Below are 16,405 nucleotides of genomic sequence, written 5' to 3'. Positions count from 1 at the left end.
TAGTGAAGCACACCCCCCCAAATCAGAATAGCCATTTTACATCAAGCTTTTGAATCTGGGATTGTGCATTTCCATAAGGTTTGCATACTGCCCAGCCAAACAACTGAGATTTGCACTGGGGATTGTGGACGATATCCTAATAAGGGCATCACCAAAAGAAATGCAAGTGACAATAACTTCTTTGTAAATCACTTTATTTTTTTAATCAACGTGATAAACAGCTTGTGAATGTTGAGTCAAAATGTCAACTAAAAAAAAAATCGCAGCTTAGTCTTAAAAACAACAGTACTCCATTATAAACTATGCAAGTTTTAATACAAGCCAGCAGTGCTTTTGTTTTGCAACATCTAATGCAACGCCTCAAACAGAGAGCAGAAACTTTTGGTAATTAGTAGACACAACATAAAGCTATTGAGTATTTTTCAGAAGACAGATGCACATAGACTATACCGCTGGCACGTGTGGCTCTTCTCAGATCTTTCAGCACGTTTTAGATGTGCACCATCATCCTGCTGTACTTCAGTACCCTGAAAAAAGCTGTGGTCCTTCCAACTTCCTCTTGCTATTGTCCCTGGCTCACACCAAATTAGATCCTTTCTTCACACGAGACCATCTGATTTTTTTTTCCCCTTTTGCTACACGTTGAGAACTGGACAAATACCAGGTCCCCAATGCCGTCTTTGTTTAGCTACGCTGACTCTCTCTCCCCCCTCACTTCTAACAGCAGTATCTGAAACAAAATTAAAATAGCAGCCGTTAGCAGGTGTATCAAGTGCCCATGTATTTCAAACACAGCACACAAAACGATAAAACTGTCGTATCATCTTTTTTACAGTGACGTTTTCCCACTGGCTTTCTTTCATTTAATTTTTATTTCTGCTGCACAGCACCCTGCTGGGTACACAATATCTAATGAAACACTAATTAACTTCTTGCATCTTGAGGGGGAAGTCCCCCGCCTGCCCCAGCACAGGGACCTGAAACATTAATTCTCTGAAGATATTTATAGGGTAAACAGGTATTACCTGACAGCAGAGCTGCAGTATCCTAAGAGGCTCCATTTGCAGTGATTCAAGGTCACCCTGGTAAATCTGGACTGTAGTTCTACAGCTGGTAGCTCATGTCCGATTTAGCCCCCTCATTCTGCTACCGTGACCTATTAACTAGCCCGTACCTCTGCTGTTAAAAGAGAGGTCGCTGGTTTATGCGAAGTAATTTCAGCAACGAAAACTGAAGTTCACGAACGGTTGGAAATGCTGGTATTTTGGCCAAAAGCAGCAACCTGGAAGGAGCTTTTTTCCACATCCTTGATTTTCCTCAAGGAAAGACACGGCGTTTTGGCCACTACTATCAAGTGCTACCCAGCCACAAAACAATACACGTGCTTTTTTGACAAACTTCCCCTTCCTTGAAAATATATTGTCAAATTACCCTGAAAACACTGTACAGACTAAGGCTGTTCCTTCCATAGACCTTCAGCCCCACTTGTGACAGTGCAACAAGCTAGGTTATAGGGTCACGTATTCCTGATGCCCATTATGTGATGGTTGTTGAGGCACTCCTGCCACAGCAGCAGGCAACTGGTGATTAAGGCATCCTTTGGACTGGAGAGCATGCAGCAGCTCGTTATTAACAGGAAAGACCTACGCTCCTGCTCCAGAGCATTAATTCTCTTCCCTTACCCCACAGATTTTTGTTTTTATTATTATTACTTTTATTTAACTCATGCACTGCACATGAGAACAATCTACAGCAAGTACCGTCAGATATACTCAGTACGCGGCAGAGTATTCAAGACGATGGCATTCATTTGGAACTGGATGCCCTCCTCTGTTGCTCAGAAGGATTAGAAAGCCTGCTTGCTTACTGGGTAGTCAAATTACCCAAGGCAGTTGGAAAACCCATAGGTAGCTTGTGCAGACTATAAATGGACACAACTGCAGCTAGTTGATACCGTTTCTCTCAAAATAATACCAAAAATTATATTTTGTCAACAGGCATCTCAGACAAGAGGCTCAGGGCCCTTTCTCAGAAAGCCTGCTGAAAACACACCACTTTTAAGCAAATCAGTAAGCCTTTAAAACGTATTGCAAAGGAGCAAAAAACACAAGGAGGATCCTCTAAAGTCAGTAATCCCAGTTCTACTTACAAGGCTTTTGTAAAATTAAGAACGTCTACCTGCTAACACAGGCGTCTGCCCCCAAGTCTTGCAAATATGCAAGCCAGAAAAGCACCAAGAGATCAAAATAAACAGAAGGCAACGAGTCTCAAGCGTGAAATGTAATAGTACAAGCTGGACTTGAAGAAGTCCACAGAGAAGTTTTAAGAATGAGAACAGTCTGAACTTCATCACAGTGTGAATGGAAAGGGGTAATCAAAATTCAACAGACCCACTAGCAAACTTAAGAGGGTCACGCTGTGCACCTCCCCAAGCCGGAACGGGGTCATCTGGTAAAAGGAAAAGTATCAAATGTTTCGAACTTCAGAATAACGCAAGGCACGAAACTTGTGTTAAATTTTACAACTGCATACGCTAGATGACATGATGCTGGACAAGTCACCCTATCCCAGTCAGCTATGGCCACAGCTTCCAGACACTAACTTCAGTTGTTCCTGCTAGCGCTGTCACCTCCAAAAAGGACTGGGTGAAGAAAATAACCTAAGCACCCCCATAACATTGTAGATTCAAGATTTTGTGCACTGCAGCATCCTGTGCCATAGCAACAGGGCCAAGCCTTTACCAGAGGCTGACTATATATATATATGTATACATATATAAGTATATATGTATATAAGTATGTATATCTTAGGCAGAAATGAGAAAAATATTTGACGGAATCACAAGATGAACACATTTACACGGTGTTGGGTAATGTTAGACGTACAGTCGATGTATGTTAATTGGGATCCTCACTGGGAATGATCTTACCCACCTTGCTTGCACTAGGGTCTATGCTGGATACGATGTTCTGAGGTTCCCAAAAGCTAATGTCAACCTTAGAACTCCTAATTGTAAAGACTCGTTTTTATTAGATGCCAGTACGCTGGGCCTTACAGCGATGGAGATAATCCTGAACCCCCCTCGAGATCAAACCGAGGCTCAGAAAGGCACAAACGCTGCCAGGTGAAAAAAATAAAAGGCAACGAGAAATAAAGCAGCAGCAGCAGCTTGCCGGCAGCAGGGCACACCACGGCCCCCACTGCCGGCACTTCTACGGCTGCCGCCCCGGTACCGGCGGGGCCCGCCCCTGAGGCGCGGGGCGGGAAGGGAAGGGGGGGGGAGAACCGGGAGGGGGGGGGGGAGGAGGAGGAGGAGGAGGAGGAGGAGGGGAGGGGGGTGCCGCGCGCTCCCGCCGCCCCCGCGCGCTCACCCAGGCGCGCGTCCCGCGGCGGGTTCTCCATCAGCTTCTTCAGCACCAGCGGGAAGGCCCCGGGCAGGCCCCGCTGCTCCTGCCGCCCGGCGGCCCCCGCGCTGCCGCCGGCTGCCGTGGGCTCCGCTCCCCCCGCCGCAGCCGCCGCCGCCGCCGCCTCCTGGTGCGCGGCGCGGCCGGGCATACTCCCCGCGGGGCGGCGGGCGCCTGCCGGGCTGCCAACGGTCGCCAACGGTCGCGGCGCGCGGCGGCTCCCCGGGCCCCGACGACAGCGCCGAACCGGAGCGAGACGGCGCGCGAGCCGCGCAGTGCGCATGCGCGGCGCCCGCCGGCTTCAATATTCATGAGCGCCGCCGCCTCGCCCCGCCCGCTGCCCGGCGGGGATTGGTCCCTCGGCGGCAAGCCCCGCCCACCCCGCCCCGCCGAGGCCGGCGCGGGCACGCGCCCCCCGCCCGTCGGGGCACGTGCGAGGGCAGGCTCCGCGCGGCTCATTTGCATGCGGAGCCCCGCCCCTCGCACCGCCTCCGGGGCGCTGCGTCACCGCCAGCTGCTCCTGAGGGCGGGGGGGGGGGGACGAAGGGGGGTGCGTGCGTGGGCGGAGAGCTCCGGGGCCGCTCGCGCATGCGCAGAAGCGAAGGTGCCCCCCAGCTCCTTGAGGCGACCGTTAACGGCTGGGGGCTGAGGGGCCGCCGCCTCGCTCCCTCCCCTCAGCGCTCCCCGCCGCTCCGGGGGCTGTGTCACGGCAGCCGCCCCGGTGCTCCCGGCCGGGATTTAATCTCCCGCTGCCCTACATAGTGGGACCGGCGAGGAGGGGCCGGGCAGGCTCCCAGCTCTCCTGATCTCCCGGTTCTCCTGAGCACCTCAGCGCTGCCCTTTCAGGTCCCCCAGCCTGTCCCAGCCGCGCTGGGGTTTAAGCTGAACGCACGCAGTAAATTTGGCCAAGTCCACCCCCAAGAGCGCAGGCAGACGCGGAGGAGCTCCTGCAGAACGAACAAGCTCACAGAAGTGACAGGCGCTACAGCCACGAGGCTTCTCCCGTCAGCAGCTGCTGCCTCTTGCCGCAGAAGGGCCGGCCGCGGCAAGCCTGCTGCATAGCGGTGCGTGCGGCGAGAGGAAAGGGCGCGCAGCCTCCCTCGGAAAGCCCAGCTGCACCCAGCGGAGCCACGTGTGCCAAGGCAGAGACGTGTCCCCCCCGGGTGCTGGCACAAAGGGGCCTGCTTCCTCCCGCGAGACGCTCAGACGTTGGCTCGGTTCAGCCGCCCCTCCGCAAACCTCCCTGGCAAAGGCTCCAGAAATAACTTCAGACGTTTTGGTTGGGTTGCAAAGTACAATTTGATCCGACCCTTGCTAAAAAACCCCACAGGTCGCTGACCCACAAAATCAGGTCTGAATTCCTCTTTGCATGCCCCGGAGAAAGGAATGGCTTGGAAGTCGCATGTGGTAGGTGCTTTCCCCTGTTACCGTTTTGCAGCGAGGACCAAGGGATGTTTCCATCCAACCTGGGCGGACAAGGAGCCCATGCTACCCTAAATGCCAGCTGCTTGTGTAGACAAGGCAGAATCTGCTGCCTCGTTGGCAGAGAACGGGTGATACAGTGCCTGGGCACGTGCTGCTTGGAAAGAGGCACCCTGCTAATGTAGGAGGCGGTCAGGAGGCTGGAACAGCACGGGTTAACGCATCGTCGCAAGGGGTTTCGGCCGATAAATCCAGCTGCAAGCAGCACACAGAACAGGTCATGCTCCACTGCCCGGTGTGCTCCGGGGCTGCCACGTGCCTTCAACAGGCTCCTTCTGCCTTGCCAAGCTCAGCTGGCAGAAGGAACGAGCGCATGGGTGGAGGAGAGATGCCACTTCACGCGGGGCAATGAAAGGCAGATGTCAGACCACACGTGGCAGAGGCAGCGCACACAGCTCGGCGGGGGGCTCGCAGCGAAGCTTTTACCCAGCGAACAGCTAAATGGTACGTGGTAACGAGGACGCGACCTAGCAAGACTGGGAGGGAGCAGCTTCTAGGAACAGGGTGAGGGGACTTGGCCACAGCAGCGCAGGCTGTGGGCTCCCCACTCAGCTGCAGCTCTCTCGGTTGCTTTGTTCCATTGTTGTTGACGCTGGAGGCCCCGGGGGATGGTTGTTGCTGTGTCTCAGTGCTTTACAGAGCTCCTTCAAGGAACAGGCTCTGTGTGCATCCCCCCTGCACGTCTAAATGGCAACAGCTTTGCTGGGTAATGTCTGTGTGAATGGAGGTTGTTACCACACTCAGCGGCCTTTCCTCCAGGGCTTTTCCCTTCAGATTGGCCGTGTTCTTTCTCCAGCCCATTTCCACCCCAGCTCAGTAGGTGCTGAACGCTGAGTTCACGCCACACCGCCCCTGCCTTGTGACTCTGCTTGGCGAGGGTTTGGCCTGCAGAGTGTTAGCTGCTCGGCCTGAAGGCAGGAGTTCCTGGGGAGCATTCCTGTGGGTTTCCTCTTACACCACCCTGCCCGGACATCAGCTCTGCCCTGCCAGCAAGGAGGGAGGCTGCTCTAAGAGCTTTTCCTCGCTGCCTCAGGCTGGGACTAGGGATTTGAGTCACTGCCAGCACAAAGTGGACGTTGCACCATCGGCTAATACCTTCTTGAGTTGGGATCTGCCTGGTCTTTTATACTTTTTATTGTGCTCTGCAGCTGAGAAGGAAGAGAGGAGGACAATGTGAGGAGAGGAATGCAGCAGCCGTGGCTGTTGCTGCTGTTTTTTTTTTTTTTTTTCGGGGACAGATGATGCAGAACAGCCCAGCTTTGATGCAGCAGGGAGGCAAGCAAGAAGCAGCCCAGCGCTAGGCACAGGGGGGGAGGGACACGTACAGCAAGCCCCGCTGGGAGGTTTGAACAGCAGAACGCATTTCTGACAGAGGCCTGGGACCCAGCAAGCCCAGAAGAGTGGTGTGCAGGTATGGAGACCCAGGAGGTGAGCGCTGAGCTCTGTGAGAGGAGGGCCATGATGGCAACACCGGCCTCGGCGGGGAGGCGGCATAATAAGGACAATTCCGAGGGTTACGGGAGGTGATGCTAAGAGGCAGGGTGGTCCTGGAACCGAGGAAGAAAGCTGCCACAAAACAGCAACCTCAGCTGCCAAACAAGCCACATTCAGTTAAAACTAAATCATTCCTTCTGCAAATCATTGATCCCCCCAGCCCCCACTCCAGCTCACCAGACAGATCGATCTCGCCAGCGCTCCTCCCTTGGATTAATTCAATCCACTTGGCTGTGGAGACCAGAGGTCCTGGAGAGCCAGCCAAACTTCAGCTCAGCCACAGCAAGGCTCTGCGCCACGTGAGCCTCCCTTGGCCATCTCCACCTCCTCCCAGCCAGGTCCGCTTTCCACCTGGGCACCAGTCAGCCCTGAAATCACGCCCTGCTCCCGACACGCACACTGAGTGACCTGTAAGCACGGCGGCTAACGGGCAAAGTCTCGGCGAAGGAGGGAGCCAGCTCGCAGGTGGCAGCAGCGGAGCGATGTGACAAAATGAGCCTCAGGGAGGTGTGGGCATTCCCCCTTCCCCTTTCCCACAGGGAGCCGTGCGGGCACCACGGGGCTTGCTGTATTCCAGCGGGTGTTGGCAGCTCCTCTACCGCCACAGCAGCATCCTTCTCTCCTGTTGACACCCCGGGGGAAAAGCAGGGCTCCCCTCTGCACCGTGGGTCTGGCTCTCTGCTCCCACGCCTGGGTCACGCTGTGCCTTGAGACTGCCGAGCTGTCCACGTGTCCTGCTGGCAGTTCCCTACCCTCCAGCCAGCTCAGCGCGTGTTCGTTTCTGTGAGTTTGACTCGCTCATGCCTAGGCATGAGCTTGTTGTGCCAAGGTGTTCCCACACACCTCCCCAGCGCTCGGCAGCGAACGTTCAAACACGACAGCCAAAAAGCAGCTTGCCGAGGGCATGTGGCGTCCTATCCAAAACCGGCGAGTTACGTGATGGGCGCTTGGAGCGCGCCCAGCAAGAGAGAGTCGGTCAGCCCAGACTAAAAAACCTCCTGGGTCATTTCCACTTGTTTTCTCAGAGGCTGCACAGAGAGCGGGACTGCCCAGGAGCACACAAGTGCCCCTGCGAAGGGAACACAACATTCACTTTGTTTTGTTATCCAGCTTCCCACGGAGAACCAACGGCAGCATCAGGCACAAGGTTTGCACAGAATCAGCCCGCTCCACGCCGGCCGGGCTCCCAGGGCAGCCCACGTCTGGGGAGCAGCAGCGTCTGCGGGCTGAGCGGTTATTAGCCGTTGGGCAGCGTGGATGGAAATGCTGGAAGTTGCTCCTACGCGAGCACAGAGGTTTGTGACCAAGCCTTCTCTGCACACAAAGCTCTGAGGGTTTCCAAGAAGTAGCTGAGCGGAGAGATTTAGAGGATCAGGAGCTCAGCACTCCTGCCTGATTTGTAACCAATCCATCGCTGCTGGTTTTCCTCCTAGCTGCACAACACGCTCCGTGCCAGCGCTCCCCGACTCACTTGGGCTCTCGGAGGAAGCACACCCTTGAAAAACTTGCAGCAAACGAGCTCTTCTGCCCCCTCCTCGCCCTGCAACTTGACGAGGGGAAGCAGAAAGCAAACCAGACACCCGAGCACGTGTTCCCTGCATCCTACCTGTCATTTTGTTGGTCCAGGGTAAGGAGTACTCCAGCAGGGACTTCAGGACTTCCAGAAAGTCCAGGGCAGCGGGGCCCCCAGCGCTGTTGCAGCTTGACATGTCCTGTCCCGGGACTGATTTGCGCGGGTGAGGGAGGGCCGGGAGCGGGGCCGCCAACGCCACAACCCGCTCGCCTGGGCGTTGCGAGAGGGGTTCGGAGGCGCCCGGAGCGGGCGCGCCAAACAACCCCTCCTGAGAAAACCCAAGGAGGAAGGGAAGCAGCCTGGCAGAGATGCAGTTTGCCCAGCTGTCTTCACCTCCCCCACTCCCGCTCTGAAGTGGCCAATTGTGGAAATAGCTTGCAGCCGAGCAGGGCTGGGCCGGGCTGCTGGCCAGCATGGTTTTACAGGGCCCCTCGCAGCCAATCCGACTGCGAAGAACTGGGCCAGTTATCTAACTTTGCAAAGGCAGCACCCTTTTCCTTCCCAAGGTGTTGTAACAAATACGCACGTTGTGGAAAGGGGGAAAAAAAATGCACGCGCACAGTCAGGGGTACGCACGTCGGCTGCGAATGCAGCAGCGAACGGATCCTCTCCCCCAAAAGCGCTCTCGGGAGGCTCCGAGGAGCTCCGAGCTGCGCAGACTGCCTCCCGGAGACGTACACGCAGTGCCTGCATCTGCCTGCTAACTTTCCAGCTCTCTGGGAGGCAGACAGGGAGCGCGTTCGTATGATGTAGCACTTACTGTGTGCCCCTGCTAAGTCCCTGCTGATCAGTAGCTTAACGCATCTTTCTTAAGTCTGCAGCAGCCCTAAGATAAAGGATTTCTCCTCAGAAGTGACACAGAGTCTTTTTCAGAAATCCAGCAGCCTCCTCTCGGAGCGGTGATGTAACGCGAGCAAGTTCATGCACCCTGCAAACACCCCGGTAACAGCTGGTTAAGTAAGATCTTGAGCATGGAAAGCCCCTCCTATTAGCGGGGGGTTTTAGCGGGGAGGGGTGGACTGAAGACAGGACAAAGGTCTGATCTTCTTTATGGGGATCTGCCTTGCGAAAGAGCATTTTACACGTGCTGGGGTTTTCTCTTTTCCCGATAATTAGAACAGAAGTGCCTTCATTTCTCAGCTCGCTCCTGTCTATTTCAGGAGGCTCAGCCTCACAGTGGTCTGAGTCCCAGCGATCGGGCACAGTCCAGCAACACTCTGAAAAGCAAGCACAGCTAGGCATGGAAGTAGCCTGAGCGAAGTCGTTAGGGTTTTTCTCAGTGCTTAAAACAAAGCATTTCACTGGTCCAGCATTTGGAGTGCTAAAAAACGATGGGGTTTTCAGACTCTCAATAGCCCGATGTTTCTGTTTTGTCCCATAATGAAGTGCATTTGATTTAACTCAATAGAAACCAAGAAGAATCGCCTAGCCAGGCTGGGTGGCTGGGAATTTCAAATTAGCTGGGGAAGTTTCGTGATCCAGATCCCAATCTAACCAGGCTCAGAAACTACAAGGTAGATTCTTTGGTAGAATTCTTAATTACGGTACAATTACATTATAACCTCTTGGGATTTTCCCCGAGGTCTGCTCTTCCCACTTCCAAAAAAGAATGGAAGAAACCAGCCAGCAGCGATAACCACTGCTGATGAAGCCGGGGAGCATATTCCCCTTCCAGCCCACACCCATTACAGTGTCCTCTACCCACCCAAAGCCGGAGCCAGCAGACAGACCCTGCAGATGTTTTCGAAGGTCTGGTTTTCGAAGATTCTGGCTGCTGGGAGCAAGAGAAATGATCACATCTCTTCGTCCTGGAGCCCAGCCTGACTGTCACGAGGTCTGTGTCCTGTCCTGCAGTCTTCTGGCTCGTTCTGGCTGCTCCAGGCAAAGTGAGAGGGGTCACTCGATACCGCCAGGCATTGCTAACATTTGGGAGAGCTACCGTCATATATGCCTAGGCCTGCTCCTCATCCCAAGGTGGCAAGGTGAAGTAGCTGCCCAGTGCCAGGGACAGCTGGACCTCCTCGTTTTGCCCCAGGCTCAGGCTTGTCTTTAAAGCTGGACAAACATCTGACCACGTGTCTGGAGGCACCCATAAACTTCACATCAGCTGCAACTGACTGACGTTTATTCCTTTGGCAAATGAGGTTTGTTGGGAGGAAATTGTCACTTAGGGTTTTGAATTATTAGCCTTCAGTGGATATTTACAAGTTATTGTGCACAGAGCTGAGAACTTACCTCTCATCTTGTGTTTGCCACGTCCACAAAGCCTCCTGCCAGCACTGTGTACCCTCCTTGATTCATAGTCCCCAGAAATTGAGCTCTCACCCAAGAGAACAACTGGGGTAGCATCACCAGTAGGATGCATCAACACTGCCCTGACCTCCAGCCCTGGGAAATAAGAAACTACGCTGTGGAGTAGAGGCAGAGGAGGGGAGCATCTGTCTGCCCTTGTGTCCCTACCACGGAGAGCCCTTGAGTTGCTTTAGTGAATGGAGTTGAAATGTTGGCTCTGTGTCACCATGGAAAGCTGCAGGCATGGCCATAGATTGCATCATTTGTGCCTGCTGCACCGTTATCAGATCAGTGAGTTATTTATTTTCATCGTCATGCCATGTCAGCAAAGGTCTCAGCAGCTCTGCTCCATCACTCAGAAGCCCGGTCAGCCCCTAACAGCACATTTTTCTCACAGACTTGACCAGCCCCGGTCAACTTGCTTTGGCCCTAAATGGGTGGCACACAGAAGGGTGCACTGAACGTGACAGAGAGGGCCAAACTCCAGGAACACCTATTTAAATTGTACAGGCCAGGGGTACCTTTATTTTAAAACCCTAATTCTGCTCCTTTCTTTGGAAGGATCTTTCTACAGAGGGCTGTCACCAAGCCTGAAGTGCACCAGCGCCTGCGGATCAGCGGCTGGGAGGGTTATCAGGCCTGCCGCCCTGACACCTCGAGGCCACGAGGAATAGTTCTGGACACTCGGGCTTCTCCAATACAGCCGGGTTCATCACAAGGAGCTGGTGAGTGGGGTTCTTTGCACAGATCTCCAAGTTGTCATCTTTCCCTCAGTGGTGCTTCTGGAGCTGCCTTTCTGCTTCCCCTCACGGTGGTCCTTCACAGCCACCCGCAGCCCCAAAACACGAGACGGTGGCACGCCTGGGTGCCTTCTTGGGCAGAAACTCGTGCAAATTGTCGCTGTGGGTCTTTTACTAGGTGGTGGCACCTGGCTGCAAACTGATTTCTGGGGCTGATGTTTCCTGAGGAAGCTGAGCTGCGTGTTACAGGTGGCCGAAAGCACAGCTCGCGGGGAGCCCACCAGCAGCGGGGACGCTCAACCAAAGAAAGGCATTAGAGGTTATTATTACTAATTGCTACCTCAGCTTCCTCGGACGAGATGAAAGCTTGGCTCAATAATCCAATGGAACGTTTCCTCTTAGAAAATAAAAAAATATTTTTGCCTGATTTTCCAAGGACACAAAGCTTACACAACAGTATTATCTACCCATCCATCTATCCACCCCTCCCTTACCCAGAGCACACTACCCACTTTGACAAAGGGATAAATACGTTTAAATACATTTTTCTACCTGACAGCTAAGCTAGGAAGAAGAGACAGTCAAATTAATGGCTCCTCAGAGAGAAAAACCTGCTGGTTTTTGTTCGGTTTGATCTGGGGCACGTGCTGAGACCCCAAAGCACGTGCTGCCCCTGGCAGGCAATAGCGAGGGGAAAGGCAGAAGCCAGCAGTACTGAGGGGATTTTGAAGTGGCAGACAAGGTAGGTTACTCCCCTGAGGTGTACCCAGAAATAAGGACAAAAATCTGTAGAAGCCTTTAGAAGCTTTACAAACCACGCTGCTCTCAAAACAGCTTTTTTTTTTTTTCTTTTTTTTTTTTCAGTCACCTGAGACCATTCACTTCAGCAGCACAGCCATTGTTTGGAAATTTCCATACAACCTCACACGGGGATGTCTTCTGCTGCAGGTCCTACAGACTGAACCTGCCCATCACGGGCTGGGTGGTCCCAGTTCTTGCACCAACCACAGCTTGGTAGGTGGGTTCCTCTTTCTTCTTTTGTCCAAGCAAACCCTTTGCCAGAGGTCAGTCACTGCCTCTTTCCAGACATCCGTAATTTTATTTTTTCTTTTACTAGCTCCTAGGACAAATAAACACCACGCTCCAGTGACAGCTTCCACTGTGGGAACTTAACTATTTATTTGCATAACGTGTAGGTCTTAATAGCATTTTTCTTTTCACCTTGGCAGAGGCTGGCAGGTTGAATTTCACCAGGACCTTTCCGAAAGAACGCCTGACCACATCCTGGCACCTCTTCGATGGGGTTGAGGTGCTGCTGGAGGTGATGGGCGTCTGTGGAGCTGCGAGGACACCCAGAATGACAGCAGCAAGGAAGGCTGCGGCCGAACCAGGTGGGTCTGCGTCCACAACAGATTACTTTGAAAGGAAAGGAGGTGGGAGAAGGAGAGAAGAAGCCAGCACAGGAGGATAGCTGAGGGTGGTAAAAGCGGCACTGGGGCTCTGCATTAGCCAAGGTGCTAAAGACAACCTGGTGCCTGAAACATGGGCGTGACCCTTTTTCATGGCAGCAGTGTGGGGCACGGACACGCTGTTACGCTGAGCCCCCTTCCCACCTCCAAATGGGCTGCCTCCTCCGTGGGCAGGGCATCACATGCGAACACACGTATACGTATGTGTGCATGGTGCCTCTGTCCCTCCGTGGAGGAGGGCAGCGAGCCCCTCCATCCTCACTCCTCACTGCTGGCCCTGGCGTGGCCTTTGGCACCCGCACCTCCCCGTTGCAGGGATACGGCCCCTGCAGAGAGGCAGGCGGTGGCTTTGCTTTCTCTGTGGGCCAGGGCTGGCAGCAGGACAGGTGCCTCCCGCAGCCCCGTTGGCACTGCTGGGATCCCCCAAGTGACTGGCACGGCTCAGCAGAAGGACCCACCTGCACCTCCCGCCTGAGGCGAAAGGATTTCTAAAAACTAATTCCCCCCCAAACGAGTGCCAAAAGCTAATGAGCTTTTCCTTCCCACCCCGCTGCCAAGACATACCCCCCTCCTGGCGTGCTCACGTGGCAGCCAGGTTCGTGGGAGCTCTGCTGTTCTGCACGTGGCCTTCCCTGTGAGGTGTCTTTTGCCAGAAAACGAGGTGTTAGGCAGGCAGATAATGTGAGAAAGATGGGATCACCAGAAGTTGTGCCACCCTGGGCAGGAAGGAAACCTAGAGCTCTTTGTGCATTTCCCTGCTCCGGAAATGCTCTGGGAGCCTGGGCAGAGCTGGCTTTGGGAGCTCTCCGTGCAAGCCTTTGCTTTATCAGATCCTTGGCAGGAGGCAGAGCCCCCTGAGATGCCAAGAGCAGCGATAAACCAAGGTGTTTAAAGCAGGATGGGGAAACCCAAGGACAGCAACTGCTGGCCCTCTGCCAGGGAAAACGGCTGTGTGGAGCAGCAAGAAGATGCACGCTCCTGCAGCCATTTCCTTCTCAAAACGAAGAGGCTGCTGAAATGATCTCAGCCAGCCCTCAGCCAGCCCTTCCCAGGCTCACTCACCTGCCCCAGGAACGATTTGACCCCTGGCAGGAGCAGGGACCCCGCAGCACTGAGGCCGAAGAGGTCAGAGACCGATGGACTGATAGAAGAGTCAACAATCTGGGGAAAGGATGGGAGAGCTGAAAGAAAACAACCGATCTGCCGAGAAGCCTGGGCAGGCTGGCTGCAGCTGATCCCCAAAAGCCAAGATATGAATGTTGGGGTCTTAAACAGGAGACAATCCGGGCTGCTGAAAGTCTCTTTTGAAGAGACTGTTTCTGTATTGAAAATCCAGCTCAGCTCTCAAGGGCGATGTCCAGTGCAGTTATCCTCAAGCTGTTTGGCTGAGGAAAATCGAGGCCATCTCCCTCCCGTGGAACCAGGACTTTCCCTCTCTGCTGCTGAACTTTGCTGGGGTACAAACAGGGGAGCGTGCCTCGGTGTTCATTTAGAGAAACTATGCAGCTTTTTTCATCCTTCCTGAGCGTCTGCCTTGAGGGCCCCAGCACTACCGAAGGCCCACAACTAAAGCAGACAGAGGAAATCCACAGAGAAATGCATGAAAAAGCACCTCCAGCGCTGAGTATTTTTCCGGTTCCAAGCAAGCCAAATCCACTCTGGCATCTGGGTTTAGAGATTTCCATCTCAGCCCTGGGTAAATGTCATTTTTGGGAGGATTAAGCCAGATGGTAACAAATAACCCGCTTTCCTGGGACTCTCAGCTATGTCTGTACTTCCCAAGGCTCTCGGGGGAAAAGAAAGAAAAAAAAAAGGTTTTCTGGGACGCTGCCATCCATAAGCTGAACTGCAGAGAGGAGCATCCACGAAAGGGGCAGTCTCGGGAGCTGCCGCAGTGGAGAACGAGTCAATCAGAGCTGTCTGTTCCCTGCTCTCATCCTTGCTGCACCTGGATCTGCTTTCAGGAAACACCACCCCTGCCCTGGGGGCACCAGGACCTGCTGCTCCTGCCTCAAGCGGGCTGCAGAGAAGCAGGAAGCAAGAATCCAGCCGGTGAGGGGGAGAGGTTATTGGCAACGGATGGGCCCTGGCCCTTCCCCTGCCATCCTGGGGAGAAAGGGGTGAGGCTGGACGAGACAGGCCGGAGCTCCTGAGCAGCATCCGCAGCTTTTCAGGAAGCCCCAAGAAGACCTACGCCCAGAACCACCCCGCAGCTGCCCTGCTGTGTGTTCAGCACCTTCCTCTGCCCTGCACCAAATGGCTGGCTGCTCCAGCCTGCGCTCCTGCAGCCTTTCCTCCTCCACTTCCCCACATACCAATCGCTCCCATCCAGCCCTGTCCCTCTTTTTACTATTTAGCGCATCGCTTTCTGCCCGATGTTTCTCTCACCGAGTGCCTACACGCGTTTCCTACTGCGTGCCCTCCACCCCCGTGGGTGACCCGCACACCTCCTGCGGGGCACGAACTGTTTGCTGCTCTCCTCGCACACAGCATGATGCAACACGGCCCCGCTCTGAGCGCAACGGCTGCAGCAAACAATTAACAGCGATGACCACGTTTGCCTCACCTGCTGTCACTGCCCAGAAATGTTTCTCTGTGGTGTGGGAAGGCAGAGTCAGTCACAAAACTGCTCAGGAATCCCAGCTGCAGCTTACAGGCTTGGCAAGGCAAACTGCCTCCACTGGGCTGCTGCAGGGTGGCATTAAAGGCCTTCAGTATGCAGCCTTCCTCCCGCCTTGCAGCCTTCCTCCCATCTCTCAGGGGTCTCTTCCTCTGCTCCTTTCATTCTTCCCCAGGACCCGAATCCTTCCTTGTGCTCTGCCCCTTGCCTTAATGTCTGCTCAGGTTCCCAGGAGGGTGTGAATACCGAGCTCACCACTCCTCTCCCTCTCTCTTCAAAATACGAGTTTCTTTTCTTCAGTGGAGAAACACTGGTGAGGGCTTTATAGCTGAGGTTCAAGCGTGCCAGGAAAACACTGCAGTGTTAGTATTGGTGTTTTCCTCCTCATGCTTTGTCTGCCCTGCAATTTGACAGTTTTGGTCTCCATTGGACCGGGAAAGCTACACTTGCTCTTGCCAACAGGGTCTCAGTAATTTGTGGAGGGTAAAACTAACGCCTTTTGTGTTGCACGTACTCAGTTTAGCACCTTAAAAGCGCACCCATCTCATTCCCTCTGCACTACAAGCTCGTATTCAGGCCTCTCCTCCTTTGACCAGAAGGACACGAGTTGTGTTTGCATCCAGGCGCATCGGGGAGATGCCTATCGAGTCTCCCCTCCTCAGGTCTCACCGCATATGACCTGGTCTCCCTGCAGATTGTACAACAGTAGCGGGGTATCTCCATGGGACCCCCTTGTCTTTGCCACATCTTCAGCTTTGGCTTGATCAAGAACCCCAGATTTAATCTGCATTGTGACGGCTTGGCAAAGGAAGAAAAGCAAAAAGGTTTTTATTAGGAAATGTTTTCACACTGACATCGTCCCCCAGGTGTGATCTTCACCACACGGCACCATGCCAGGGGGAATCTGCGCAGATGCTTCTCATGGCTCGAGCTGCACGCGACTCCGGGGGTAGGAGTAAGGGCATTTTCCCTGGCAGGGTGCTCACTGGCAGGCAAAAGAACTGGCTGACCCAGTTGAACAGAGCAGTCTACACAGCAGAACAACTTCCAGCTTGAGGTGATTATGAGACCTGGTTACTGGAGGTTTCAAAACACAGGTTATCCCAAACATCTAAAACTACGTGTTAATGCAGAACATGTACATTCTTGGTGCTTATGGGAAAGGAAAAAAACACAACAACAACAACAAAACATTTTAAACACATCTAAAGTTCACAAGAACTGAGTGTCTGATGAAAAACTGCAGAATCTGTTAATACATATATATGCAATTTTCCACTCAGCAAGAAGAGCAGTAGATTATACTGAAGGATGGCAGAAAGCACAAACAA

At 53.8% G+C, this 16,405-nt stretch overlaps 1 protein-coding gene and 1 long non-coding RNA gene across 3 annotated transcripts in view; one reads left to right on the top strand and one right to left on the bottom strand.

Annotated features, from left to right (window-relative positions):
* Positions 1-8,491, bottom strand: part of TEF (TEF transcription factor, PAR bZIP family member) — a 22,166-nt gene extending 13,675 nt beyond the window's left edge. The window contains exon 1 of one of the 2 annotated variants that reach the window (XM_013197364.3): positions 7,987-8,491. In XM_013197364.3, the coding sequence (XP_013052818.1) occupies positions 7,987-8,368 (382 nt within the window). In that variant the 5' untranslated portion in view covers positions 8,369-8,491. Of the gene's footprint in view, positions 1-3,371; positions 3,673-7,986 lie in introns of those variants that run through there. The other variant, XM_066993737.1, reaches the window with a different exon arrangement.
* Positions 3,952-16,405, top strand: LOC106046389 (uncharacterized). The gene is made up of 4 exons (XR_010830169.1): positions 3,952-5,330; positions 10,807-10,970; positions 11,850-12,003; positions 12,215-16,405. It is a non-coding gene; the product is annotated as an uncharacterized lncRNA (long non-coding RNA).

This window comes from Anser cygnoides, chromosome 1 (assembly GCF_040182565.1).
Source record: "Anser cygnoides isolate HZ-2024a breed goose chromosome 1, Taihu_goose_T2T_genome, whole genome shotgun sequence".
Lineage (NCBI taxonomy): Eukaryota > Metazoa > Chordata > Aves > Anseriformes > Anatidae > Anser > Anser cygnoides.
The sequence above is the reverse complement of the archived record's forward strand: the minus strand, read 5'-3'. Positions and strand labels throughout refer to the sequence as shown.